Genomic DNA, 27003 nt, shown 5'->3' on the forward strand with positions numbered 1-27003 from the left:
CCAGGGCCAGATGGATGCCAAAGGTCTTCAAAATTATATCAAAGGAGCTTTAGGAAGTTGGAAACATGTGGCCTGGGCATGCGAGTCCCCCCTCCCCCAACCTCACTATGAAATGGGGCTCCAAATGCCAACTCCCGGTTAGAATTAGGAACTGGAAATTTAAAAATGATGAGATATACATTTCAGAGTAGACACATAAAAGGTGTAGTTCAAAGAATAAATATAAAGCAAACACCAATGCAAACATGACCCAGGTCAAGAAACGCAACATTGCTAAGGCCTCAGAAGGCCCCTCCCCATCACCTTCCCCTCCAGAGAGGTAACCATCATCCTGATTTTTCCTGTGATCATTTCCTTGCTTTATTATTATTTTTTTTATATTTTAGTTTTAGCACTTATGCAGGTCTGTTTTTGAACTTTATATAAATAAAATCATACTGTATGTATTCTCTTAAGACCTGCTTCTTTCTTTCAACCATATGTTATATATAAATAAACTACGATATATTTAGCCATTCTACCTTTGCAGGGACTTTCGGTTGCTTCTAGTTTGGAGCATTCAAGAGCAATTTTGATGTGAACTTCCTGTGCATGTCACTTGATGCACATGTGTGGAGTTTCTCTAGGGAAGGGCTAGGGACCTAACACCCACGGGCCAGATAGAACTCACTGCTTGTTTGTGTATGACTTGGGACCTGAGGACGGTGTCAGTGTTTCCAAATGAGAAAAGAACAAGAGGACGGATATCTTATGATATGTAAAAATAATATTAAATTCAAATTTCAGTGTCCATAAATAAAGGTTTATTGAAGCACAGCCAGGCTCAGTGTTTAAATATCATCGATGGCTGTTTTTGTGTAGCATGGAAAGAGTTGGGTAGAGGCATCAGAGACTACCTGTATGGCCCGCAAAGCCAAAAATATGAATGATTTTACATGCTGTGTGAATGTACAGATTCACCCCCATGTCAAGTTGGCCCCACCTAAAACATTTAGTCCTTTATAGAAAAGGACCCTGATCTACAGCGTATTCCTAGAAGGGAAATTACAATGATCTTGGGTAAAATAAGATGCTAAATGCACAACAGCCAGTGCAATACCTGGTAACTTATAGGAATTACTATAAACCTGAAGCTCCTTTCTCTCCCACCTTCCACCTGGTCTTCCCCAGCCCCAAGAGGTCTGCCGGGCTGTACAGTCTTTTTCCAAAACAGTCAGATTGTCAGTTGGCTGTCAGTTACCATAATGGCTGATGACTTTTGGAGTAATACCACCACAACCCCACTCTCTTTGGGGTACATGCATTTTAATAAAAGATCTTTGAATAAAAATAAACTTTAAGCCCAAAGGAACGATGGACTTAAAATCTAAAGATATCCAAACTGGAAAAGTGTCTGAGTAGATTCAAGATTTCTTAGAGAAAACTTGTTAGAAAACAAACCAAGCACCGAAAGAGTTTGCCCAGAGAACAATACAACAGAAGAGTTCATTAAAAGACAATATTTAAAAGAACAAATTCAGAGAGCTAATACTACTTGATTCAAACATTATTATGTTATAGTAACTAAGATAGTGTGTTATTGGCCTCCAGATAGGCAAACTAATCAAAGAAATAGAATAGACCCATGCATATATGGACAAATGACTTTCCACAAAGGTATAAAGGCAATTCAGTGGAGAAAGAAAAAGTCTTTTCAATAAATGGTATCAGAACAATTGGATATCCATATGAAAACAATGAATTTCAATCTATACCTTGCACTTGATATATGAAATTTATCTCAAAATGGATTATAGACCTCAATGGAAAGCATAAAATTAGAAAAATTCCAAAAGAAATAAGGGGACAACTCTTTGTGCTGTTGGATTAGGCAAAATGTCTTAGATAGAAAACCAAAAGCACGATCCTTAATTTTGACTTAATGAAATTTAAAAATTCTACTCTTCAAAAGATGTGGTCAAGAGACTGAAAAGAAAAGTCACAGTCTGGGAGAAAATATTGTGAGTCGAATGTCTGAGAAAGGACTTGTTTCCACACTATACCAAAGCAAAGCAAAACAAAACAAAACAGCAACAACAACAACAACAACAACAACAAAAAAACCAACTATAAGAACAGTAAGAATGCAAACACCTCAGTTTTTAAAACGAACAAAAGATCTCAACATCTAGATGCTTTACCTAAGCAGATACAAGGATGTTAAACACACATGTAAAAAGATGCTTAACACCATAAGCCATGAAGGAAACAAGTATTAGGGAAACATATTAAAATGATAATGGAACATACTACATAGCTATTAGAATGGCTAAAATTAAATGACTTGATCATATTAAGTTGGTGAGGATTTGGAGGAACTCGACTTCTCATACACTGCTGATGGAATTGTGAGATGATAGTCACTCTGGGTAACCGTTTGACAGCTCCTTAAGAAGTTAAACCTTAACGAGATACCTACCATATGCCCAGAAATGTCATTCTTAGGTATTTACCTGAGAGAATTGAAAGCTTATGTCTATGTCGAGTCCTGTATATGAAATGTTCACATCAGCTTTATTTGTAATAGCCCCAAATTGTAAACAGTCCAATTGCTCATCAGCAGGTGATGAATAAATTACGATATACCGCACAATGAAATACTACTCGGTAGTAAAAATAAATGAACTATTGATACAAGTAAGGACATGAATAAATGTCAAAATATGCTGAATGAAAGAAGCCAGACAAAAGAGAGTACCTGTTGTGTGATTCCATTTACATAAAATTCTAAACTATGCAAACCAAGTTTTAATGAGAGAAAGCAGATCTGTTGGGAGGGATTGCCAAGAGGCACAGAAAACCTCCCGGAGGCGACTGAATTATTTCTTATCTTGACTGTGGTGATAGTTTCATTAATGTACATGTATTTTAAAACTTATCAAATCATACACCTTAAATATGTACAGTGTATTGTGTGGCAATTATTCTTTTAAAAATGTGCTTTTAAAACTCACAAACACATTGCGACATCAAATGAGTGAAATTGCAAGCTACAAAGTGGGAGAGAAATCAGCACCAGACAGAACTGACAAAGGTCTCGTGTCCCAAATATATAAAGAGCACCTACAAATCAATGAAGAAAAACAAAACACAACAAAACCAAAACCAGAAAAGCCCAACTAAAAATGGGCAAAATATCTGAACAAGCATTTCACAAGAGGCTATCCAAATGGCCAATAAACAGATGAAAAGCAGCTAACCTCATCGGTCAACTGGAATTGCAAATTAAAACCAAATTGAGATATCATTATACTCCAGAATAGAAAAAGACCAAACAGTGTTGACGAAAATGTAAAACAACTAGAACTCTCATATGCTCCCATACACACTCGTACAATCACTTTAGGAATCTATTTGTCATTATCTACTAAAATTTCTCATAGGCTACTTAAAAACCTAAAAATTCTACTCCTAGGTTTATGCCCAAGAGAATGCATACATATGGATGCTGGACCACACGTAGGAGACCGCTCATTTTTCCATTATTTGTATTGGCTTCAAAGTGGAAACAACCCAGTGACTGTCAAGTATAGAGTAGATAAGTTGTGTTGCGTTCATACAATAGAATCCATATTGCAATGTGGATGTGGGAAAAAAGAACTTTGTCATCTGCGACTGCAAGAAGGAATATTGCATGAAATGTTGAACAAAGTACTTCAGACATAAAAAGGCAAATCATATGTTTCCCTTTATATAAAGTTCAAAACAAACAATATAACTTTGTATTGTTAGAAATTGGGACAGTGCGTACCTTTGGGAAGGATGGTGGGGTAGCTTCTGAATTTCTGGAGTGCCAGTAATTTTCCATTTCTAAATGTGGATGGTGGTGACATGGGAAAATTGTTTAGCTATACACTTAAGATGTGCACTTTTCTACACGCATGCTATAGAGAAGTGTGTTCTTTTTGTTGCTATATAATGTTCCGTTGTACGAATGGACAATAATTTTTTGATTTTTTTTTTTTTAAAGCACAGGAAGAGAGGTAGGGGTAGTCACTGGATCTCACCTTTGGTGGATCTAAAGAATCAGGCCAAGGCTTTGGAAGTACTTCCTTTCTCCTTAGTGACTAAGTCTTATGCTAAGGTTGCCCACATTTATGGCTTCCTGATAGGGAGATGTGGGGCCTAGAATGAGCCCTACAGGAAGGAGGAGAGATTTCACGGTTGGGCCAAGCTACTTTATTGGGGATGGACATGCAGAGGAGAAGAGAAAGTTTGCATGAAGGTGGTTAGGAGCCAAGAGTCTGGAGGCACACTTCCTAGGTTCAAATCCTGCTGCTGACACTTGGGAGCTATTGACCTTGGGTAAGTTATTTAGTTCCCTGTACTCTAGTTTTCTCATCTGTAAAATGGAAACAATATTGTACCTGTACTTTAGGGCGCTGCAGAAGATAGAGTAGAAGAGCTCTAGATCAGTTGGCCAAAGCTCTACAGAGTTCCTCAGAGGCTGCTCCCTTCCCCTATTTTCATTTTTTTTTAAGTTTATTCATTTATTTTTGAGAGAGAGAGAGAGAGAGAGAGAGAGAGAGAGAACATGCACTCACACATACAAGCAGGGGAGGACCAAAGAGAGAGAGGGAGAGAGAAAATTCCAAGCAAGCCCTGTGGTTATCAGGAAGCCTGATGCAGAGCTTGAACCCACAAACCACAAGATCATGACCTGAGCTGAAACCAAGAGTTGGACGCTTAGCCAACTGAGCCACTGAGGCCGCCCCCCCCATCCCCTATTTTCAATAGATAGCTATCCCTGATTTACTGTATGTTGCAAAAAGCTTGGGCACTCCTCTTTTCCATCTTTTGATAAACACCTCTCTGCGAATTTTCTAGAATTCTCAAATCATCCTTCTGACCTCACAAAGAAGCCTGGCAGGCCTATGAATTCAGAACAACACTACACAAGGCTTCTATTTCTGTCAGCTATTCCAGTCTTTTCTTCTCCCTGTCTCTCTTTCCTCTATGCTAGACTGTTGTTTGTTTTGTTCACTGGGTACCTCCTGGACATAGCAGGCTTATTTGTTGCCTGAAGAGTTACAACATCTCAGTCAATAGATGAATAACACTGTTTGTGTCAATGGGTTCTGAGGTGTTCCCAGTTCTTATAATTTGAGTAGCATCATCCCATGCCTGTCACTAAAGCAGCCCTTTGGATACTGTTCTGGAGGACAGGAGCGGTATCCCATGTCCCACCTTGAGCCAGAACCTGCCATGGGGCAGGCAGTTCCTAAGGGGCCCTTGCTGAAGCTGCTCTCAGGTTTCCTACTGTTTTAGAGAGAGTCTGGGAGTCAGCTTGAGATAGAAACTGCCTCCCGCAAACTGCAAACTACACCCCATCCTCCTTCAAATCCATGTCCCTTAGCATCGGGAAACTAGGGACCTCCCTTCTGGTTTATCATCTGTAATGGTAAATATACCTGCTCTATGCCAGGACCAGTGGCACTGAGAGGGGTCCTGAGGTCTGGTCATTGTCGCAGACCACATTAAGTCTTGCTTACCACCTCTCATCACATTTGAAGGACAAGGACAGAGACAAGTAACTTGATAATCCGATTCAGGAAATAGTTCTTGAGAAAGGCTGCATTTCAGACACATTCCGACATATTTTGACGTGCGGTTAATTTTTGATCCCCAAACAACACTGAAGCAAGTATTCTAGATTGGTATGCTCTTTTTTGGAGGTAAGGCTACCGTGGCTAAGAATCGTTACGTGCCTTTCCCAGAATCACATAGCTCCCGGGTGATTAAGTCAAGATTTGTACCCCGAACCGTGGTGCCTCTAAATCCAAGTCTCTTCTCTTCCACTCCTCTATTCCATTCCTTCAGAAATGCTGGAGATTGCAAATAATCTTGTTACATTCTGTCATGCCTTGTTTGTGACCCAAACTGGTTTACCCAGCTTGATAAGGTCTTTAATCACCACAAGGTGCTGAATGAATCATAGCTATATCCAAAACTCAAATCCACATTCAAAGGAAGAAGATCTATCCCATCGATAATATTTCAAAGAATGTTGCCTGAAGTTCTAAAGGGAATTTCAAAAGAAGAGTAATAAAAACGCTTTAAGGAATACTCTCAAAGCTTTCCAAGGCAACTCCTATAAAGGGGCCACACTCACCTGGGTGATTACAACCTTGCACTATGTCTTTGCCGCACGTACTGGTCAGTTTTGGCCATGGGCTTTGGAATTAGAAAGACCGGGATTAGGAGCACCGTGACCTTTCACGGCTACTTAACCTCTCTGAGCCTCAGGCTCCTCATCTTTAAAAGGGTTGAGACAATATATGACATACTGAGCACAGAGCAGAGCCATAGGTAGACCTACGTATGTAGTAATTATTGTCATTTGTTATGACACTCATTTTGACCTAAGGTTGGGGAAAACCATTGTCCTAGGGGAGACCTTGCTGAATTAAGGTGCTGCTGTTGGTCACAGCAAAGGAGAAGATCCAACGTGTAGGGAGCCATTTAAAATACTGTAGAAGAAGACTGTATATCTGGACCACAAGGAAACCTAGCATACAGAGTCTGGCCCCCTAAATGGACAGTAGTGTGCCCACCCTGCTCGGTTAAGATGGTGCTTTGGCCAGAAGAAGGGTCAAATAAGATCACTTCTGTGAATGAGTCTTGAGCCTGATTGGATATGGGCCTCTCCTGTGCCTGCCAAGAAAGTAACTATAGACTCAACATGTACATAATGTATGAACTTCTCAATTATTTACCAGTTTGACTCTGTGACGTTGTATGTGGGAGACATGCATTGATGTCCATTTGAGAGAAGAACCTAGAGAGTGGATGTCTTGTCTGAAGAACAAAGCACTACAAGCAAGTGCCAAGTGCACAGGACACAAACAGCAATGACCACATGGCAGTCACTGTAATCCAATCCTATTTCTGAGTGAATTTCTAAGAACTGCCCTCATGGGCATAGACATCATGAATTCTTACATGGTATACCTTTTTATTATTTCCCACAAAGCCCACTCATTAAACCACAGCTAACAATGATTCATTTTTAAAAACTTTTGTAGGGGCGCCTGGGTGGCTCAGTCGGTTAAGCATCCGACTTCAGCTCAGGTCACGATCTCGCGGTCCGTGAGTTCAAGCCCCGCGTCGGGCTCTGGGCTGATGGCTCAGAGCCTGGAGCCTGCTTCCGATTCTGTGTCTCCCTCTCTCTCTCTGCCCCTTCCCCGTTCATGCTGTGTCTCTCTCTGTCTCAAAAATAAATAAACGTTAAAAAAAATTAAAAAAAAACAAAAAACAAACTTTTGTAAAACTTGCCCAAACCTTAAATTCATTAAAAAAAAAAAAAAAGTTTTTAGTTATACCTCGTGTCCTGATTTAACATTCAGAAAATACAGTCTCTGTACAGATACGGGGTTTTTATATTTTCTAGAAGAGTGGTTATCTACTAGGGTATTGGTACAACATCACACCTTTGTGAGATACGTCTGATAGGCATATTATGAGGTATTTTACTTTTTAATCTTACGTTATCAATGAGAGCAGATCTGACGTTATCTCTATAAAGTGATCAGCTTCCCTCACTTGCATTCTGATATTTTCTTTTCAACGAGAAAAAGAACCCTGTGAGTACGGCCAAGATTTATGGGGGTTCAGGCTTGTGGACATCAAATGGTAATTGTGACCCGGAGCATAAAAGGTGGTGAGTGGCTAACCTGGGACATTTCTCTAAAGTCTATAAAGGCGCTTGTGGTCACAGTAGTTCCGGTGAGGTTATCTTGCTGATGCTCAGAACCCTGCTGGCCCACATGCTCTGAAATAAACATTAATAAAAGAGCACTTGTTTAGAGTTCAGGGGCCTCTTCTACAATGCCAGCGTGGCTGCTGATTAGCTTAGTAGCCTTAACCAAGCCCCTTTATCTCTCCGAACCTCATTTTGATTTTCTCATCTGTAAGAAGAGCATTCGGTTTAGATCAAGGCTTGTGAAGCCAGGGGTATAAGAGGCAAGCTGGTGAAGCTACAAGAGGAAAGAGGGCCAGTGGAATGAAACAGGGAACCCAGGAGACTGAGCCCCATCTTAAAGGGGGCAGTGACTCTTGCCCCAACCTTTTAAATGAATCCCAGCGTTGAAAAGATCAGAGGGCAAACCACAGGATGCTGTCAGTTTTGTTTCTTTGTCTCTTGTCTAAAAATCCCCAAAGTCTCTCCTAGTTTTAGCATTTTACAAGTTTGCACGCTTTCGCTAATATCAATGATATCAATGGAAGGTTAAGTGGAAGAATTATAAAATTCTATCTACCTTAAAACCTTATGACTGTGCAAGTAGTGTATAAGCACAGAGGCACATGCTGGGTTGGAATATGTGCAAATGAAACAGGTTTTTTAGGCGATGGGACTGTGGGTGGATGTCATTTGTATTTTGTTCCTTGTTCACTTAAAGTGTACTCTTTAAAAAATTAAAAAAAAAATAAAGTGTCTCTACTCTGTTCGCATAACCACACAAAAAATTACAAAGATAATGGTCAAAGAAATATTGAGGGCAGCTCAGAATGGGGCCAGACATGAAGAGAAAAAGGGAGAGGCAGTGATATTAAGTATGTTCTTGAAACTTGTATTTCTACCCTGCCTGTGTATTTGATTGTTAACCATCGCTAAACAGTAAGTTGCTAAAAGATGGTGGTGTTAATTGCACATAGGTAAACCCTACGTGCCTGAATTCTCCCACCTAACATAGTTCCTCCTTTCTTTCCCCTGTTGGTTATAAAAATACTTCCCATATCATGAAGAATAGTGATATCAAAAGTTTCCTGACTTTGTTAGTCTGGCTTCTGAATACATTATACAGGGGGAGGGGGGGTTGTTTTGTTTTTAGTGGGTGGGTGGGGTGGGAAGGGCACCTGACTTATCGTCCCTAATTACATTTTTCTTTGGTTTCCATCAACACTGTTTTCATTCTACAAACCCACATCAACTACCTGTTATGTGAGCAAAAAACCAAAGATCGTTGTTTAGTGTGTTTGTCTGAAGCCTTTCAAGATATCCCACAGGAAGTTTACTCTTTTCTCAACAAATTTAGAAGAGAATATTACGACAAATGGATGGAAGGCCTTTGTATCATAAATGCAGACATCCTTAAAAATATATTCATCTTTGGATGGTAGCACCCAGCCCCGGGTCGAGACCCACACTAAGCACGTGGTGCACGTTTATAGAAGAATTCTTCCTCTAGCCCCTAGGCTGCATCTAGGCTTTCTCAGTCATGGAAGAAAGGCACAAAATGTGATCATTGATCTTTAGTAGGGGGCAACTTGAAATGATATCACGATGTTCTAGATATGCCAAGAAGAATCTTTGACACTGAGGACAAGTGGCCACGGGGTGTGGATGCAGGGGACTTGAAATTCGTTTTCTTGTTGAAAATGGCCCACTGAGCAAAAGACAGGATGGTCCTTTGCCAGGACTATATTGAAAGATCAGTAGACTGTCTAGCGCTTTCTTGCATCCTGTTGCCTCACTGATTTCTGGATTGCCAGATGCTTCTGTTTTTTGAAAATGGTTAAAAAAAAATACCTTAGCGATTCTGTTGTTTCAGAAACCTTACATATGGCACAAAATATCCCGAACATTTTTTGTGAAAACACTTGTGTTTCCTTTGCTCAATTTAATCATCATTACAGCCTAAATTCATTCAAGTTTATTGTTTTCTTTTTATGGGCATTTTGATGGTTGAAACTAAAGTTGTATAAAAGTGTGGGTAAGCAAGATATGAAGAATGTAATTGTCATGGCTTTTCTTTCCTAAAGTAAGTCTTCAAAACATAAGTGGGCTAGGAAAGGTTGCCACTTTGAATTGAGAATTCAGAACAATTGAGATAAAAATGGTTTTTTTTTTCAAAGGTGGGAGTCATCCTTGATTTACCACCATTGAATCAGAGAGCAAATTTTTCACCCTGAGTCATATCTAGAGGCTTTTTTTTTTTTTTTTTTGCCTTGGTAAACCACCTTAACCCGCTCTTGAAAACCCCTGGTTCATGTACAGAATGAGTCTAAGTCTGTCTCTGTTTAGCCTGTGAAATTTAACAAGACCATAGCCTGGGGTTGGGGAGGCTGTGAGCCATACCACCATCTCAGGTTTTGATGACACCACAAACCACTTGAGATTTATTATGTTAGCAGATGTCATCAGATATATGTGTGCACAGGTGCAGCATGCAGTTAGTGGAAGAAGGAACACTGTGTGTATATATTTATTTTTGTACCCATACTCTCAATGGTTAGAAAATGACCTGTGCGTCTCTCCTGGGCGGTGTGGAGTTTTGACTCTATTGCAAGGGCTTATCTGGAAATCTCTTGAAGTCTTTTCCACAGATATAATTCCTTAGGATGAGCAAGTACGTCTTGTGGGAAAGATGCCATGTTTATTTCTTATGATCAATATCTAACAAAGAGGCACGCTGGATTATAGCTGAAGACCACTAATACCAATGGAAAATAGAAATAGTTACCAAAGGTTGTGGTTTATACTTGGGTTTTCCTCTCACACAGCAATGCATTCTCCTTCCCTCAGTAAAAGTTGTACAAAGACAGCTCCCATCTATAGAACCGCAACAAAATGCCAAAACTTGGCACTTTATAAATGTCCTATTTTAAGACTCTCTAAATATTTTTAAATAATTAAGAAAGATTTTAAACTACGTCCTAGACGCAATATGCAATATGAATGTTTACACAGGTTTATACCTTATGCAGTTTTTAAATTCTAAAAATATTATCCAATTGTTTTCAAAGGTAGTGTGTTTTATTTAGCATTGTGTCTTAAATATTCCACTGTCTTTATTATATAAAATAAATTTGCGCAAAGGCTAGCATAATAATAGACTAACTACAATAATCTAATAAATAAGTGTGTGTCTTTAAAAATAAGAAAATAGAAATAAAAGCACACTTCTTACGTATTTGAGAAATAGAGAAGTAAGATAAAATAAACACCTTTGGGGTAATGACTGGAAATTACTGGTTTAGATAGGGTAGAAGAATTACTTCAATTATGACATAAAGCATTGTAATAATGCATGCTTTTAGAAATAATTATATAGTGATTATTCTCAAAGATAAACACATGCAGATGTTGTAGTACATTAAAAAAAATTCTTAATTTGAAGAACACATACAGAAACTGAATTACCAGTTAATTGGCTTTAAGAAGAACCAGAAAATCTAAAGTGTCAGTGTGCTTGCGAATCTTCTAGTAAGTTCTAAGGAATGGATTGTGCCTGCAACTGAAGGCACAAAAAAATTAGCTTCTCTACTGGAACCACTTCAGTTAGGAGCGTCAAAAGGCCAAAACGCCTATGTAACATTGGACAGTCCTTATTTTTAAAACGTGCGTAGTTATAATTTCCAAAAAAAATGAATATAAAAAGATATTCAACCTCAATGACATTCTAGGCAAGGTTTTTAACCAAGATAATTTTAATTTGACAAAAGCACTCCCTAACTTCTCTAGATCTGTTTGTAATGCAAAATACGAAAACTGGAAATTCAACCAATATTGTAGGTTAGAAGACCATTATCATTAGCCAAATAAGAAACTCAGGAGCAACAAACTGTTGAGGTGATTAGAAATTAGTGAGTCCGATTTCTCTTAAGACATGATTGAAAATCAGTATCCTTATTTCATAAGCACTGGATATCATTTAATTATGATATGTGTACATATTTGACAAACAGGGGTAATGAGTAGAGGAGTAAATACTGTAAACTTCACAGGTCAGAAGAAACAAATGACACGCAAATAAAAAAAGATAATGTATGAAAGACTGAACATGACATACAATGGTACATTCTATTACTAAATATAAATAATACGCTTAGGCAAAAAGCCTCTGACAGGTGTCACTACCTTCAGATTCATTCAAATCATCACTAGAAGCATGTGGAATCCTTCCCTTTCCCCTTTTCTAGTCCTTTCTCCATTTCTTATCTTCGCATATTTCCTAAACAAAATTGGATTCTTCCTGCAATGTAATTTCTTCCTTGCGTGAAATAGATGATGGGAAGGATTGGTTAACTCTGCTATGGACTTCAAATAATTGCAAAAGACTTTCTAAGGCACACTTACAGAAGTTTTAGAATTTGGTAACACTGCCCATTTAAACACTCCCTTTGCACTCTCAATGATTTTTTAAAGTGTAGCTGCATTGAATTTTCATACTTCATATTTGGCTACTTAGTGCTAAACGTGACTTACTTAACCATGAAACTACTATTAGGAAATGCTAGAATGCAAACAGATCTGTTTGTTACACACTTGAATTGACTGCCTGAGTAGACTGAGTTATAGCTACACTAGCCGAGTGGTTAAAATTACCTATCTTGGAAAAAGATGTTAACAATTAATTTTCCTTGGGAAGTTATGGCTGAGTGTAGAGATATATACATGCACACGTGTATGTGTACATACGTGTATCCCCAACCTCAACTCCCTTCCCAAAGCTGTTTAGATACATACTGTGTTAGTTTTTTTCAGAGGAGAAATTGGGAACCATTAAACCAATAACCTATTTTCATATTTGGCACTTCCTGAAGTCCAAACGGGTCAAAATAGTTTCTAGTTTTCCACTTACTATCATTGAAAATAGCCAAACATTTATGTAGTGTGTCTGTATATCTACATGCAGATATTAAAAAAAAAAAAAATCTGTTTTTTTTTTAACGAGGTCAAAATATCTTTCTTGTTTCATACTGTGTATTGTAGAAACTAAGAACCTGCACAACGTTGTTTAAGTTCTCTTGGACTTTGAGGGTAAACACAACTGGGATTAAAATACTGCCATGCTCACTTTTAGCGGAAAGATAAGAACAATTCATCGGGAGCTATTCCGGTCCCACTGGTAATCACATAATTGAACAGGGATTTTAGAGGATATTTGAAGCTATTGTCTGTTGTGCAATTACATAATTAGTCAAAATCTCTGTAATAAAATCTTTTTCTAAACACACGTGGGTTAGTACCACGTAAATTTAGGGCTAATGTTATATTTTTACTTCTAATACTTCGATTTTAAATCAGGATTACATAATAATTTAATCTCACCGTTAAGCGTTATTTTACCACACCACAGATGCCTAAAATGAAAATAACCGGATTACTTAAAAACTAAACAGAAACACTACGTACCTTTAACCTTAAAAATACTGATCAAAACCACTTTGTTTATGAACATGAACTGTCTACCGAACCTCACCAAGAGCGTTTACTCCCAGGGACCCAAGGGTTGTGTATTTCTTTGGTGCTGATTATTTCTCCCACCCACCCCTAGATTATTGACATTCACATGGATGCATATAAATAGAAGTCAAGAGTGCTCTCCTTCTGGTGGTTTTGCTGTAATGATAACGCTTGACCGGGAGGAACATTTCAGAACTCCTCTCACACGGAAACAAACGCGGCCTTGCGAAGTTGACCGAGCAACGTGGCGGGAAATAGGGGAGTAACACCGATTCCGTAATCATCACTGTTATTTGGTGGAGACTCTCGCGCGGCAGCTCGGCCCCGCTCTCCCCTCCCGCAAGCCGGCGGGGAGGCCCCGTGACCCCGGGAGCACAAAGGCGCGCGGAGCGGCGCGGCCCCGCAGACAGGCGGCGCCGCCCTCCTCGCCCGCCCTCCCCGCGCTCCTGCCCCTCCCGGGCCGCACAAAGAGCAGAGCCGCCACTCGCGAGGGGCGCCCGCGCCGCGCAGGCCGCCACACCCACTCGGGCCCGCTCCCGCCTCCGCAGCCGCGGGCGCCCTGATGAATATGCATCGCCGCGCGCCCGCCCCCGGCTCCTCCTTTCGGCTTCCTTCCCGCCGCCAGGCGGAAGCGAAGAGCCGCGCTTCCCGCGCGCCGGGGCGGCCGGGGCGGGGCGGGGCCGGGCGGCCAGCGAGCCGGAGAAAGAAAAAGGCTGGGAGGCGGCGGCGGCGGCGGGACGAGCGCGGCCCGGGCGCGGAAAGGGTGCGCGGGTGGGTGGCGGTTCCGGGGCAGCTCCGCCGCTGGCCAGGCCAATCCAAGGGCGGGGAAGGGGCGAGCGCGCGACCCCGCGGCCGCGCCCGCTGCCCCTGCGGAGCGCGCCCGAAGCCGGGGAGGGGAGGCTGCCCCCACCTCTAGAGCAGCCCTGCTAAAACAACAATAAAACCCACCAAACACACACACACACACACACACACACACACACACACACACACACACACACACACCACACTCTCTCTCTCTCTGGACGGCGTTCAAGTCAACCACGAGAAACAGTCTTCTGCAAGTGAGAGGAAGGAAAACTGGATATCCAGACTGAGGGGGCTGCTTGCTTTTAGACTTGACTTTTACCGCCTTTTCTTCTCAGGCCAAGAATTGGGGCATTGCAGAAACAATAATTTAAAAAAAATAAAAGACTACTCCAGGATTGCCTTTTTTTTTTTTTTTTAAGCAAATACAAAAAGCGACACCCAAACAACCCTTGAGAAAATCCACAAATCTGTACCTGAGACACGTGAAGTCAGCGGCCCAGGGTTCTGTTGCAGACTCAAGATCCATTTTATTTAATGCAAAACAGTGCAATGGTATGTGGCTTTGAAATGATGGGTTTTATTTGCTCGTCTTGTTCGTCCCTTGCACCCCCTTCCACTCCAGACACAATTTGTTTTTCCTGTATGTGCATTGTGAAGTGACTGTTTTATCTAAATGTCATTTCTGCTTTACAGGTTGAGCCCAGACCAAAGCAATTGTGTGTGTGTGTATGTGTGTGTAATGATACATATAGTGTGTATATATATATATATATATATATATATAATTTGTATATCATATATATACTATATGTATCATTACACATACACGTATATAATATATATTATAGCTTTAGTAACTTTAGTATATGTGTCACACTTTGATGGTGGGAATCACTGGATAACATTGTCAGCCCAAATAGTGTAAAATGTAGCCTTTTCCCTGCTTCATTTCTTATTTCCTCCTCTTTCTCCTCCTCCTCCTAATGCTGGAAAAATTACTGTAAGTGATACTTTAGTTGTACCCCGTAGCCCATTCTTTTTGTAGTCCTTTTCCTTCGCTTTAAGGTGAATATGCAGAGCTTTGTAACATATTCTCATTTAAAAGTGCATTTTTAAAAAATAAGTGAGGGTAGTAGTATTTATTTAGCTCTGACTGGTGTGTTGTTTTTAAAATCAATATTTGTTCCCAAGCTTAGTATCCCCCACCTGGTCCCTGAAGTGGCAGGATCGAATTGTTAGCCCTCCTTCTTCACCTCCCTCCCCGTTTAAAAAAGATTATGATGGATTTCTTCCCGCTCCTAGTACTTTTTTTTTTAAGCCCCGCTGTTTTTGCTCTAGGATTTTTTACCCCTCTGCCTAAGTGTGTGTGTGTGTGTGTGTGTGTGTGTGTGGGAGTGTGTGCGCGCGCGTGCGCCTCCCTTTTCCCTTGTGCTCTCTTCGCCAGTACGTCTGGGACACATTTTAATGCACAATATCCCATCCATTAAGTTGTGGTTGAATGCGGAGTGTGTGAGGACTTGGCAGCTTTCAGGTTGAAGGGGGCGGGGAAGCCAGTTTCGACTTTGACACAAGATGCCGAAGTGGTGTGATTGGAATTATTATTAGGGCTGTGAACATGGCCATCTTCTCCTCCGGTTAGAAGAACTGCCATTGAACTTGAGACGGGACAGACAAGATCTCCAAGTCCCGCCCCTCCCTTCCTCCCCCCCCCCCCCCAGTACAGTAGCTGGCAGGGAAAAGGCGCCAAAATACACAAGATTAACTCTAACTTTCTTTGAATGAATCTTATAGCACCATCTTTTGTAATTTTAATTTTCCAACAGGCGGGAAAAAGTTAACATTTGAACCCAGACTTGAACAGACATTTAAATCAGCTCTAAAATGGAATAAATCCAGCAAACCATACACGCACGCTTGTGTGGTTAGAAAAAGAATGCACGTGTAAATAAGCAGAGTGCATGTGTGTATCTGACTGGGGAGTTCAAGATTTAATCAAAATCAGAATTAGTGTGACTTCTGAGTACCTTTACTCTATGGGGGAGAGAACTGTGAGGCTAAGAAGCTGACCTTTAAGCAGCCTAAGTAAAAACTGCAAAGAGTTGTGAAACACAAAACGTTGTGGTTTCCAGTTTTACATTTGAGGTTTGATGTTTTCATTTAATGGTATGAGAGATGGAGAAAGCTCCAGCGCTGAAAAGTCCCTATTAAATCATATGTGCGCAAAGGTCAAGCACTCCAACTCACTGATACAATATACTGCAGATTCTTGCCTAACTGATGGGGAGCACAGGAAAAAGTGCTTGGGCAATAAAAGTATTAGAAGGGTAATTATCGTCGTGGTTGGGACTGCATTCTTGTGCACTGGGAAAAGGTTTTTACTGGCCCCGATGAATTTTAAAGCTGAGTATTGTTGAAAGCTGTTTTAATAGGAAATTGATTAGCTGAGTGTTTCATACAATAAATGGTGACAGTTTCATTGTTTGATGTCCAAAATAAATTCCTTTTATTCTTGAGCAGAAGTAGACATCTATTTAATTTTAATATGATCAGACTGAGCAGCAGCATAATTATGAGTGAATATGATGTCATGAGCATCTGTAACTTTGTTTTTAGAGTTTGTGACATCACACAATTTGACAATATTATTGCTTTGAAATTTGTTAACATGCTGTGTTGTTAAAATATTTCAGAGACAAGGTTTACTGGACATATATTTTGTGTAGGCCAAATTGTTTTGTCTTTTCTCTTTGTAATTACACAATTGTTTGTCAAATTTTAATTTGAATGTTAAAATGCACACAGTTCTGTTGTTATGCATTATTTTGATTTTGAAACAGGATGGAGGTTTCAAAGGACGAATTAGAGAAAGGGGTGCAGAAAGTTTGAGTTTGTTTGAATACACCTTCTATACTTCTTAATACAGACTATAAGACTACTTGGCTATTTTGGATAAAGCTTTTTAAACCTCTCCTTAAAACTGATCTGTTTCTATGTCAAAAAAGTGCATGTAGATGGGTAACAACAAAAAAAGTCTATACATAGAAATAAAATGATAGTATAGTTTTACTTTAAAAGTCAGCTATTTTGAAAAAGGACAATAACTGTAGCCCTCTCAGTATCACAGAGGAGACGCTCTGTGTTGAGAGCGCACGTAACTTTTGACGTGTTGTGAGCGAAGCAAAGCAATCATTGACGTGATTTGCGAGGTTTAAAATAAACCACGCAAAAGTTACAGGCACCTGCTGACTTTGTAATCCGGGAGCAAATGTCTTCAGAAGTTGGGAACCTCTGTTGATGAACTGGCCCCATCTCTGTAGAGAAGTGGAAACCGGCTAACCTTAATAGAGGAATCTGGCCCAGTCGCTGCTCAGATTCAGTCGTAGCTTGTAAATGTGCCCGAAATGTAAGCACACTTAGTGGGATGGTATTTTTTTTTTTTTTTTAACAGTCGAGTACAGGCATTTCAGCAGCGACATTATTAACAGCGTCATTTTTCTCATTTAGTTTTGTCCTCAGGGGACACCAAACAGCTCCCAGAGGAGGGAAGAAAAGTCCATGGTTATTTATTTGTTTCAGTGCAAGGCAAAGCGGCAAAGGGGGTGGGGGAGCTGACCAGTTGTGAATTTTCTAGGAGGGAAAAATTGCTACCCTAATTTGACAGTAGTAGTTTCAGGGCTGAGAGAGCTGGGCATGATTTTGCAATCCCCATCAAGTGCAGGCAATCTCAGTACTTGTTGGTTGTTTACAGATGCGTTTTTGAGTGGATTTTTGGTGTTCCTGCTTGTGGACATAAAATTGTGTTTTCCGGGCTACACATGTATGATTTTTGTGGTTCATTTGGAAGCAGGAAAGGTCCCTGGGCATGGTGTGGTGGATACTTGCAGTTCTGCAGGCCTGTTTCCTGGGGTCAGGAGGTCATCTGTCTCTTTTGTATTTAGTTTTAAAATATTGATATTGGCGATGCAGCCAGGGTGTGTGGTTGCTGAGCCTCCCCTCAAATCACATGCAAGAGCTAAAAAAAAAAAAAAAAGTCATCGGGTGTATTGAAAATGACAGCTTTGTTAAGCTCCAAGAAACCTTTCCCTAAACTGCCCAGGATTTGCAACCTGTCACTGAGTTTCTTTAGAAGGGAGGAGGTTAAAAGAAAATCAATATTGATAGATACTTGAGATGTCAAGTCCTCTGTGGAGGTCAGTGAAAGGCTCCAACTGGGTAATTTGTTTAATTTTTCAAATATACAGCTAGGTTTTGAAAATTTCAGTCTCCTGAAGTACTGACATACCTTCTTGAAATCAACAAACTACCTGTCAGAAAAGAAACTACCCCCCTCCCCCCGCCAGAAGATGGCAGGGAATAAATGATCTGGGGAGGAGATCTTTAGTAATTCTGAAATATCAAATAGTCCTGTTGATGCAGGGGGCTTTCACTTCTTTCTAGTTCTTCAAACCAGATTTTGGGGTGAATGCAATTGGCCTGTCATTTACCTTTCAGTGTGGGAGAGAGAGAAGAGAGTTTAGGGAGAGGTAAGTACCAAAGTCTAAGAAGTGTTTGGCCCATTTTGATAGTATCAGAAACTTCTCAGGAGACTTTAAAGCCCCTCTCAATACCATGGCACAGACTGGCTGGGAAAAGGGAAAGTGAATAAAATGCATGTATCTTTCTCACTTCCTCCCTCTACTCTTCTACCTGAGATTTAAAAGATTGGTACTTCTAAAATCAAAGATAGTGGATGAGTGTGCTGAGAGAAGCCAGATGTCCCATACACCCAGATCTACCAGTCTCTTTTTCTAAAAGGCTCCCTTAAAGTTCACCCAGGGAAGGTGTGCGGTGACTTCGACACAGGCTGGACAAGAAGCAGTGTTTCAGGGAGTGTCAGCCATCCTGCCCAGGGCTCAAAGGCCTGGGAGCACAGTCAAAGCCACATACACTGAGCACCCAGTAAGCCCTTCCAGGATGTCTCTGTTGCTCATTCTTTCTTTTCTTTTGGTTTACCCCACCCCACCATTACTCCTTTCTCAATTTCCTTTTACTTGGAAACAAATCAGAACCCCAAACTACCAAGCATCCTCCACACTCATCAGACTGTACCCAACCACAAGCGCCCTACAAACATGGAGCACCTGAAAGAGATTTGAACCCCTAAGTGATAGGCCTGGGAGCCCCCAGACATCCTCACTTCTCTGGGGTCTTACCTGGGTCTGCCGCTGCTTCTTCACCCCCTGGTGCTGCTGCGGATTTGTGGGCTCTTCTGTGTAACAGTTGTCAATTTTTCGTTTTTCTCTTTAAAGCTTGTGAGAAACTTTTGGATGCAACCTAGTTTTGGTGGCAAAGGGAAATGATTTCTGTTGGTAAGGGAAACTAATGGGGAGGAGGAGGACGATGTCTGCAGACACTTGCCCAGGGCTCAGCACTGGGCCTCTTTTGCCAGGGGACAGCGGCTGGTTCTGGGATCTCTGGCTGAAAGGAGCGCTCTCTGGGTGCCAGGATTTCACTGGGGGTGGTGTGGGGTGGAGGGAGGGAAGAAGGGAGGGAGGGAGAGAAAGAGAGAGAGATGGGCTCTGGATTTTTAAAGAGACCCCGAAATAATGGCTTCTGTAAGAGTCCAGGCTTTCAAAGAGGTGTGTTCAAGGACATGAGTGCATTCGTGCCAGGGGGAATGTCTTTTATGGTAAATTAACTCCGGTTAAATTGAATATTTGTTCAAAGGGAAACTCCAGTAGTTAAAGCTGGTATTATCAGTAGCGCTTCCCCGCCCCCTCCCCGCAGACTGGTGCTATGAGGGCGAGAAAAGGGATGCAGCGTAATGTGCAATACAAAGTGATGCTTTGGGGGGTTTTATTTTAATCTAAGATGAGATTGCCTAAAAATTTCTGAAAGAGAAATGAGTATTTATGTGGATTAACCCCGACTGTCACCTCATTCCTTTCATCTTTAAAGACTGTCAACTTTATCTTGGCTTTTCAAAAGGAAGAAATGACCCACACAAAGGAAATTAACGTTGTCAGAACGCTGAGTCGAGGATTTGCCTCGGGGTGGGGGGTGGGGGTGGGGGAGCTGGGAGGCTGCTCCCAGTGGTGTGTGCCCTCAAGGGTTAACTCGGGGGAGTTCTCGAAATTTCCCCGACTTTACCTGTCTTCCCAGATCCACTGCTCCCCGTCTCCGCGGCCTCCTCAAATCCCCCCCCCACCCCCCAGCGCTTTTCTTCTTTGGGCTCTCGGTTTGCGGGGGCTGCAGCTGCTAGAGGTAGACTTGGCAAGCTCGCCTCATTAAGAGAAGCTCTTTGAAAACGGACTGTGTTTGAGCATTTCCCTAATGAGGACAGGACGGGGTTAAAAAGTGACCATTTCATGGTTGACTTGAACCTGCCTACTTTTCTTGATGTGTCGTTGTGAAATGCTTGATGTGGATAACTCCCACTTGGTGAAGGAAAAAGTCACTGGTTCCTTCAGGTCCGCTGGGGGGACAGAAGGGGGAGGGCGGTGGGCAGAAGCGAGAGAGAGCGAGAGAAAGGAGAAAGTTGAGGAAGAAAACCGAGAGGCGACGAAGAGGGGGAGAGGAAAGGAGAATCAGAGGGGAGCCCCCCAAGACCCCCACAGCACAGTTGGGAGTAGGGGCGGCCCCGCCCTGGGGCGGTCGAGTCCCCTTCTTGGCCCCAACCGCCCCAGGCAGCCCCCAGCTAGGCAGACGCGGAGTCCCTGGCACTCACTTTTCCTCTCTCCATTGTCTGGATAGCCTTTGCTTCCACCTCTTCTCCACCCAACCCTTGCCGAAAGCCGGAATTTGGGGGGCGGGGAGTGTGTGTGTGTGTGTGTGTGTGTGTGTGTGCGCGCGCGCGCGCGCGTGCAGAGAGGGTGCAAGGCAAATCGCTTTCCTCCAAATACCCGAAATCAAGTTCATTCACTCGCGACCCGCGGCTCGCGGCCGGGGTGGGGGCGGGGCCCTCCCCGCGGGAGCGAGGCCGGCGCGACCGCCTCTGCAGGGCCGTAGCGGCACACGCACCCAGCTCGCGCGCGCGCCCGCCCGCCCCGCAGCTTCGGGCGCGCCACCGCCCCGCCCTGCCTGCACCCCGGCGGGGAGGGAGACGCTTTCCGCCGGCGCCCTGGGCCCCGGGGGGTGGGGATTGGGAGAGAGCCAGCGGGGCTGCAGGAGGAGGAGAGCCGAGCGGGCCGCGGGAGGAGGAGGAGACGGAGGAGAAGGAGGAGGGAGCAGGAGGCGGCGGCGGCAGCTCGGCCCGATCCTCCCGCTCCGAGCGAGGCCACGTGCACGCGGCACCCCCGGGAGGGCGGCAAACCGCGGCGAAGCGCGGCGCGCTGTTCCTGCGGAGCGGCCCCGGGGCGCGGGCCCGCGCAGGGGAGACCCCACAGGACCCCGCCCCCCGCCCCCAGTCCGCGCCGGCGCTCCCCAACTACTTGAGCCGAAGTTCGCTCGGGCCCCCGCCTCCTCGGCCTGCCCCTCCTCCCTTCAGCCGGAGGCTTTGGCGGACCGCGCCCGCCCCGGGTGCGAGAGTCGGCGCCCCAGCCTGGGCCCCGGGGCGGCCTGGGTGTGAGGGAATTTTCCATTCGTTCCTTTCTCGGGCCCAGACCGGCTCAGTGCTTCTCCCACTCGGATGTTCCCGCGGCTTAAAGAGTCCGCAGCGGGGAAAGAAATACCTCTCCCAGGGCGGGTTTTCGGGGGTGTGGATGTGTATGCGGTGGTGTGGGGAGAGTGCGGGACTTGCCCAAAGGGCGGAAAGAAGATCTAGTTTGGAGGAAAAAAAAAAAAAAGTCATGGTTCAGTTGCACGGATATGAGACCTTTAACAAATGAGGGAGAGAGAGAGGGAGAGAGAGAGAGGAGAAGAGAAAGAGAGAAGCAAGAGGAGGAGGAGGAAGGTGGGGGGCGGGGGGTGTGGAGAGGCTGGTGCAAAAGGAATGCGCGTTTGCAGGAGGAGGAGTAAAGCGATGATTGTGTAATTAAATAATAAAACAATCCTTAAGTCTGATTTGGAGAGAGCTCGAGCGGGGTCCAGAGGGTGGAACCGGTGAAAATTTCAACTTCCAAGTTTTGCAACGAAAGAAAGCGAGAGAGGGAGGGGAAAAAAAAAAGAGCCCAGAGCAGAAAAGAGAGGAGTTTGGAGCCGAGCGGGAGAGCGGGATTTATCGTTTGGGATTTTTCAGGAGCTCGTTCCGATCCCCCTGGGCTCTGGGCAGCGGCGGCAGCAGCAGCAGCCTCCTCGCTCGGCCGGGTCAGACGCGGGGCGAGGCGGGCGGTCGGGCGGCCGGGCGTGGAGGAGCCGGCGCGGGCGGCGGCGGCTGCAGCCGGGGACCGCGCCGCGAGCCTCTTCCGCCCGGGAGACCTGCGCCCGAGCCCCCTCCCTCACCCCAGCCTCTCCCTTCTCCCCCACCCACCCCGCCCCCACCCAGCCCTCTCCCGCGCGCGCCCCGCCACCCGCGCGCACTCGCTCACGCTCCCCCTCGCGCACACACATGGTCGGCTCGCGGCAAAGTTTCGCCTGCGATCGCCACTCCGGAATCCTGCCGCAGTGCTCGGGGCTGTAACCTTGAACTTTCCCAGCGCGGTGACACATTCTCTTCGCTCTCCCTCCCGCGCTCTCTCCTGCGCCCCCCTCCCCGCCTTTTTTAAAAAAGCATTTCACCACCAACCACCACCCCAATCCAACCCACACCGAACCTTCGCGCACCCCCTAGCCCCCAACAACAACAACAACTGCAAAACAGAAAATAAATCCCCAAACCCAGGCGAAAAGCAGCCAACACCGGCGGCGGCGGCGGCGGCCTCGGCGAGCAGGGCCAGCGCGCTCGGACTGCAAGAGGGTTAAAAGTGTAGATTGGATTTCACCCCGGGAAATCTAGCACGCCGAGTGAACTTGAATCTTTGGCTATTTAAGGAGGACTGGGTTTGTTGTGAAGTTGCGGTGATCCAGCGCAGAGCCCCGTCCTGATTGATCGCATCGCGGGGCTCAGATGACTGTAAAATGAATAGATGAAATTCTTGCTTCTCGAAGATTTTCTTGGGCATCTCCGGGAAAGTGCGTTTTAAGGCGAAGTCATGATGTATTCTCCCATCTGTCTCACTCAGGTACATGTCTCGGTCGCTCTCTCGAGCTTTCTCTCTAGTCCGAAATGCCTTTGTTTTGTTTTGTTGCTCTCGTCTGCCGACAATTAACGGCTTTAGTTAACCTCGGTACGCCCCTGCCCCTCGCAGAAGTGGCCCGGAGTTGCGGCGGGATTTGCGGGGCGGCGTGGGAGCCGGCGCGCGGCCGCTCGCCCGAGGCCATCCCGCGCGCCCAGCCCCGCGCCCCGGGCTCGGGAGCCGGAGCCCGCGCGCTGCCAGGGCAGCTGGGCCGGGCGAGGCCGCCGGGGGTGGGCAGGGCCCGGGCCCGGGAGCGCTAGCCCCTGCGCGGCCCCCCGAGTGCCTGCTGCTACGCGGCGCCCCTGCCCAGGGTGCCCGTCGCCCCGGTCGGTCGCTGGAGCGCTGAGACTGATTCGGGCTTTAGAGGAGCTTTAGGGGGGACTGAGCCCTTATAAACAAGCAGTGAACTTGGGCGAGGGGACTCCAGCACGAGTCCTTGTGGGCGCCTCTGGACTCCGCTGCAGGCAGTGGGCGGGCGACCGAGCGAGTCGGAGGTTGTGGTCCGGGGACCCATTCCTTTGCTTAATTTGGGGATCTGAAACTCTGGTCCATCGTGATCCGCACTTTGAGGTTTCCCGTGACCACACCACAAAGGCAGTCTTTACGTTGACACGAGTTAGCTGGTCGTGGTGAAAGTTAAGGACTTTAGAACATGTTCATTTTGTGGAGACCTGTTCCTTTGACGATATTTGGGCGTAGCTCAGAAGGCAGAAAGTAATGCTGGAAAAGTAAGGTCATTTACATTTTTTTCACTTTGAAAATTGCCCTCCTAAGTCCTTAGGAACAACGTTATGACATAAAATACTGGCTTTACACATTTTTGAGAACACGATTTATATAATTTTAAACCAGACGGTCAAATGGAAAAGCAGAGAGACCGAACAGACTTACCTGGGGGCAGTTTTCATCGCCGCCCAGCCAACTAACCGCTGGCGAACTCACTAAATACCTTAGCCCAGAGTTGTTATTTGAAGCAGTATTTTAAACCTCCGAAGGTGTCGGACAGTTGACTTCAGCTTTTTGGAGGCAGTGTCACCATTGGTAATTGATAACCATTTTCTTTGACATTGGCAAAAAAACAAAAAAACAAAAAAACAAAAAAACAACAACAAAACTAAACAGTTAAAGAAGTGTCGCCAGGTCTTAGGTGTGTTACACTTATTTTAAAAAATCCAATATCACGGTGATGCATTTTTATAATGGACAAATGATTAAGATTTCAATTGTATGACAATTAGAAGCCATTGTGATTGGAAAGGACTAAGGCATTCATAAATTGTGAATGAAGATGAAAACAATGATAAGGCTTATTCAGTGATTGGATACAGTCCTGTAGCTTTTTGGCTGACACATTTTTTATTGTTTATATTTTGTTTGGCATCTGAGTATGATTAACTTAGATATGGCTATTTTCAGCAAGTAACGTGCACTTTAATTTCACAAAACTGGAAAAATGAGTTGCTGAGCGATTTGTATTTTAAAGCTATGAATAAAGGCTAATAAATATGATGGTGAAACTGTTTCAGGTATAGCGAATTGCCTTTAGTTGTAAAAGTTACCTTTCATATTACCCATCAGCAGGATTTTTTTTTCTCCTAGTAAACCATGTTCATTTGATATTATTTTTACATTATTGAAGCATAGCTCCATTGAAACAAATTGAGGTAAGCTTTTTCGCTTACAAAGTACCACATTCCTTATTCTCACCTGTAAAAGATTGCTTTTCTATATAAATTTAGATTTCTAGCATCAGTTGCTCAGAAACATTGCTAGCGATTACATGGCATTTTTGATTTCCTCTAAATATCATTGTAAAGTCACTAGCTTTAACTTAATTCCTGTACATTGGAAATAACATTGCAGCTTCGTGACATATGGAATATTAGGAGCATATATAACATAATCATTCAGCTCTCACATTAGTATTCAAGAACACATACTTACCAACGCTAATTCATGATGACTAATATTCTCTACTGTTTTAGTAATGTAAATCTAGGTTGACGTATTAAAACTGTTTTTGGGATTGAAGGCCTATACTACAGAAGGGATTGTAGCTTTCACATTCTCACTTAATTAATATCTCTGTGACTTTATAGGTAATGTGGGGTGTTACAAAAGTAAGAGCACATTAACAGTGCAACTTTTATATCAGACCAGTAGTTTAGTTTTGTATGATAGGAGTCTAATGGCTAGAGCAAAATGTTTTTTAGGATGTGTAAATACAGAATAGAGAAACATTCTTAACTGGTTGAAAACTTTACAAAGTGTCTCAGTTGTTGCAATAAAGTGTCTAGGTTTTAGAAAGAATTTTAATTCAAAAGGAGCTACAGTTAAAGTTGCTATTTAGCAAGTGTGATGTAAAAGTGTCAGTATATTGATATAAATCAGTATTTCTACCTCAGTATAAATCAGACATAAAAGGAAAATTAAGAACCATCATGTATGATTTAATATTTTGCTTTTTCTAAAAATAATGTAAACCCTTAATAAAACTTTCACCTGCCATGATTGCATTGACTTTTAAAATTTCATTGTCAGTCAAGTTCTTCAGGTACATAGCTTTAATGGTTTATTATTATATAGCAATGCTCCAAGAAGATCTAGTATTTATTCTTCCACCTCTATATTGATCTAATTTTCCATCCGTTTCATGGAAACCATTGTTTCTGTGAAGAAAAATAAATATTTCTGGTGGAATTAAGATTGTTTACTTTTATATTTGAAATTTGTAACTTGGTTATTTTATCAATTTAGATCAATTAAAAGAAGTTTTAAAAGAGAAATGTCCGTGAATTTTGATAAAAATTCTGAAAGGGCAGGGTGGCATATTACCTTAGTATAGAGCCATTCGATCTTAAACTACTCAGATGCTCAGCTTAAGAAAAAACTTTCATAATTGTTTAGTAAAGTGTTATTGTGATAAACTATTCATTAGGGCATTTGAATACCTTAATCACTTCTTTTTTTTTTTTTTTTCTTTTTTGGATGAAGACAGTTACTATGTTCCATATTCATGTCACTCAAAATGACTAAAAATATATTGCAACTCATTGTTAGAAAACAGTCACACTTGAGAGATGACATTTTAGGTATGTTAATACAGAAATATATGTGACTTATAACAAACCTCTACTTACCATTTTTTTTGTTTTTTTTGGAGGTTATGTCTCCATGTTAAGTGTTTCACTTGAAAGGAGTCCACAGAATGCTAAAGCCCTGAAAGATGTTTATAAGGCAAGTTTGTGGAGGGAGGAAGTTTACTATTTCTAGTTATCAATAAGAAAAAAAGTGTGTTTTAAAAACATTACTTGGCAACATTGGCAACAAACTCAAGACAAACTTAAAAAAACCAGCATTGTTTTGCGTGCATTTGCTAAGAAAGTCCAAATTCAGTCCTCAGATGTGCATTTTGATTGTGTAAAATAATTTATTAACATTTTGAGATTTGTGACATGACAGATGATTTGAAACTCAAACAGATTTAGTAAAAACTATGTTTGATGTCTCTATAAGAAAATGAAATGTCACTGAACATAGTACTTAAGGATGTAAGCACTTGAGTTACCCCACCGCTTAATAATATCTGTTAAAATAATACAGCTTTTTAAAAAGTGGGGCAAGGGTAAAACACCGGGACAGAGCTCCCTCCCAGCCCCATGTACCCTTTACATTCTCAACTCTTTGGCTGATGAGTACATATGTATGTTTTTTTAATCATATCCATAAATCATAGTAGAAGTCAGATTATAGGAAGTGAGTTCCCAAAGCATGTTTAAGTCCACATTTCCTTGAACAGGGCTTCCTTTGCATTATGTCTAAGGGGGATAAGCA

General features: G+C 43.0%; 1 protein-coding gene and 1 long non-coding RNA gene across 15 annotated transcripts in view; one reads left to right on the forward strand and one right to left on the reverse strand.

The window, feature by feature from the left end:
• LOC131491878 (uncharacterized) overlaps positions 1–20136 on the reverse strand; it is a 45141-nt gene extending 25005 nt beyond the window's left edge. For 2 of the 4 annotated variants that reach the window (XR_009251702.1, XR_009251700.1), the window contains exon 1: positions 19231–20136. This is a non-coding gene — a long non-coding RNA (uncharacterized LOC131491878). The remainder of the gene's footprint in view (positions 1–19230) is intronic. The other 2 variants (XR_009251703.1, XR_009251701.1) reach the window with 2 other exon arrangements.
• NFIB (nuclear factor I B) overlaps positions 1–27003 on the forward strand; it is a 458972-nt gene that overhangs the window by 195475 nt on the left and 236494 nt on the right. For 2 of the 11 annotated variants that reach the window (XM_058695326.1, XM_058695327.1), the window contains exon 1: positions 21970–23115. The exons of 8 other annotated variants lie outside the window; for them this stretch is intronic. In XM_058695326.1, the coding sequence (XP_058551309.1) occupies positions 23086–23115 (30 nt within the window). In that variant the 5' untranslated portion in view covers positions 21970–23085. Of the gene's footprint in view, positions 1–21969; positions 23116–27003 lie in introns of those variants that run through there. One more of the 11 variants, XM_058695333.1, reaches the window with a different exon arrangement.

Source organism: Neofelis nebulosa, chromosome 12 (genome assembly GCF_028018385.1).
Source record: "Neofelis nebulosa isolate mNeoNeb1 chromosome 12, mNeoNeb1.pri, whole genome shotgun sequence".
NCBI lineage: Eukaryota > Metazoa > Chordata > Mammalia > Carnivora > Felidae > Neofelis > Neofelis nebulosa.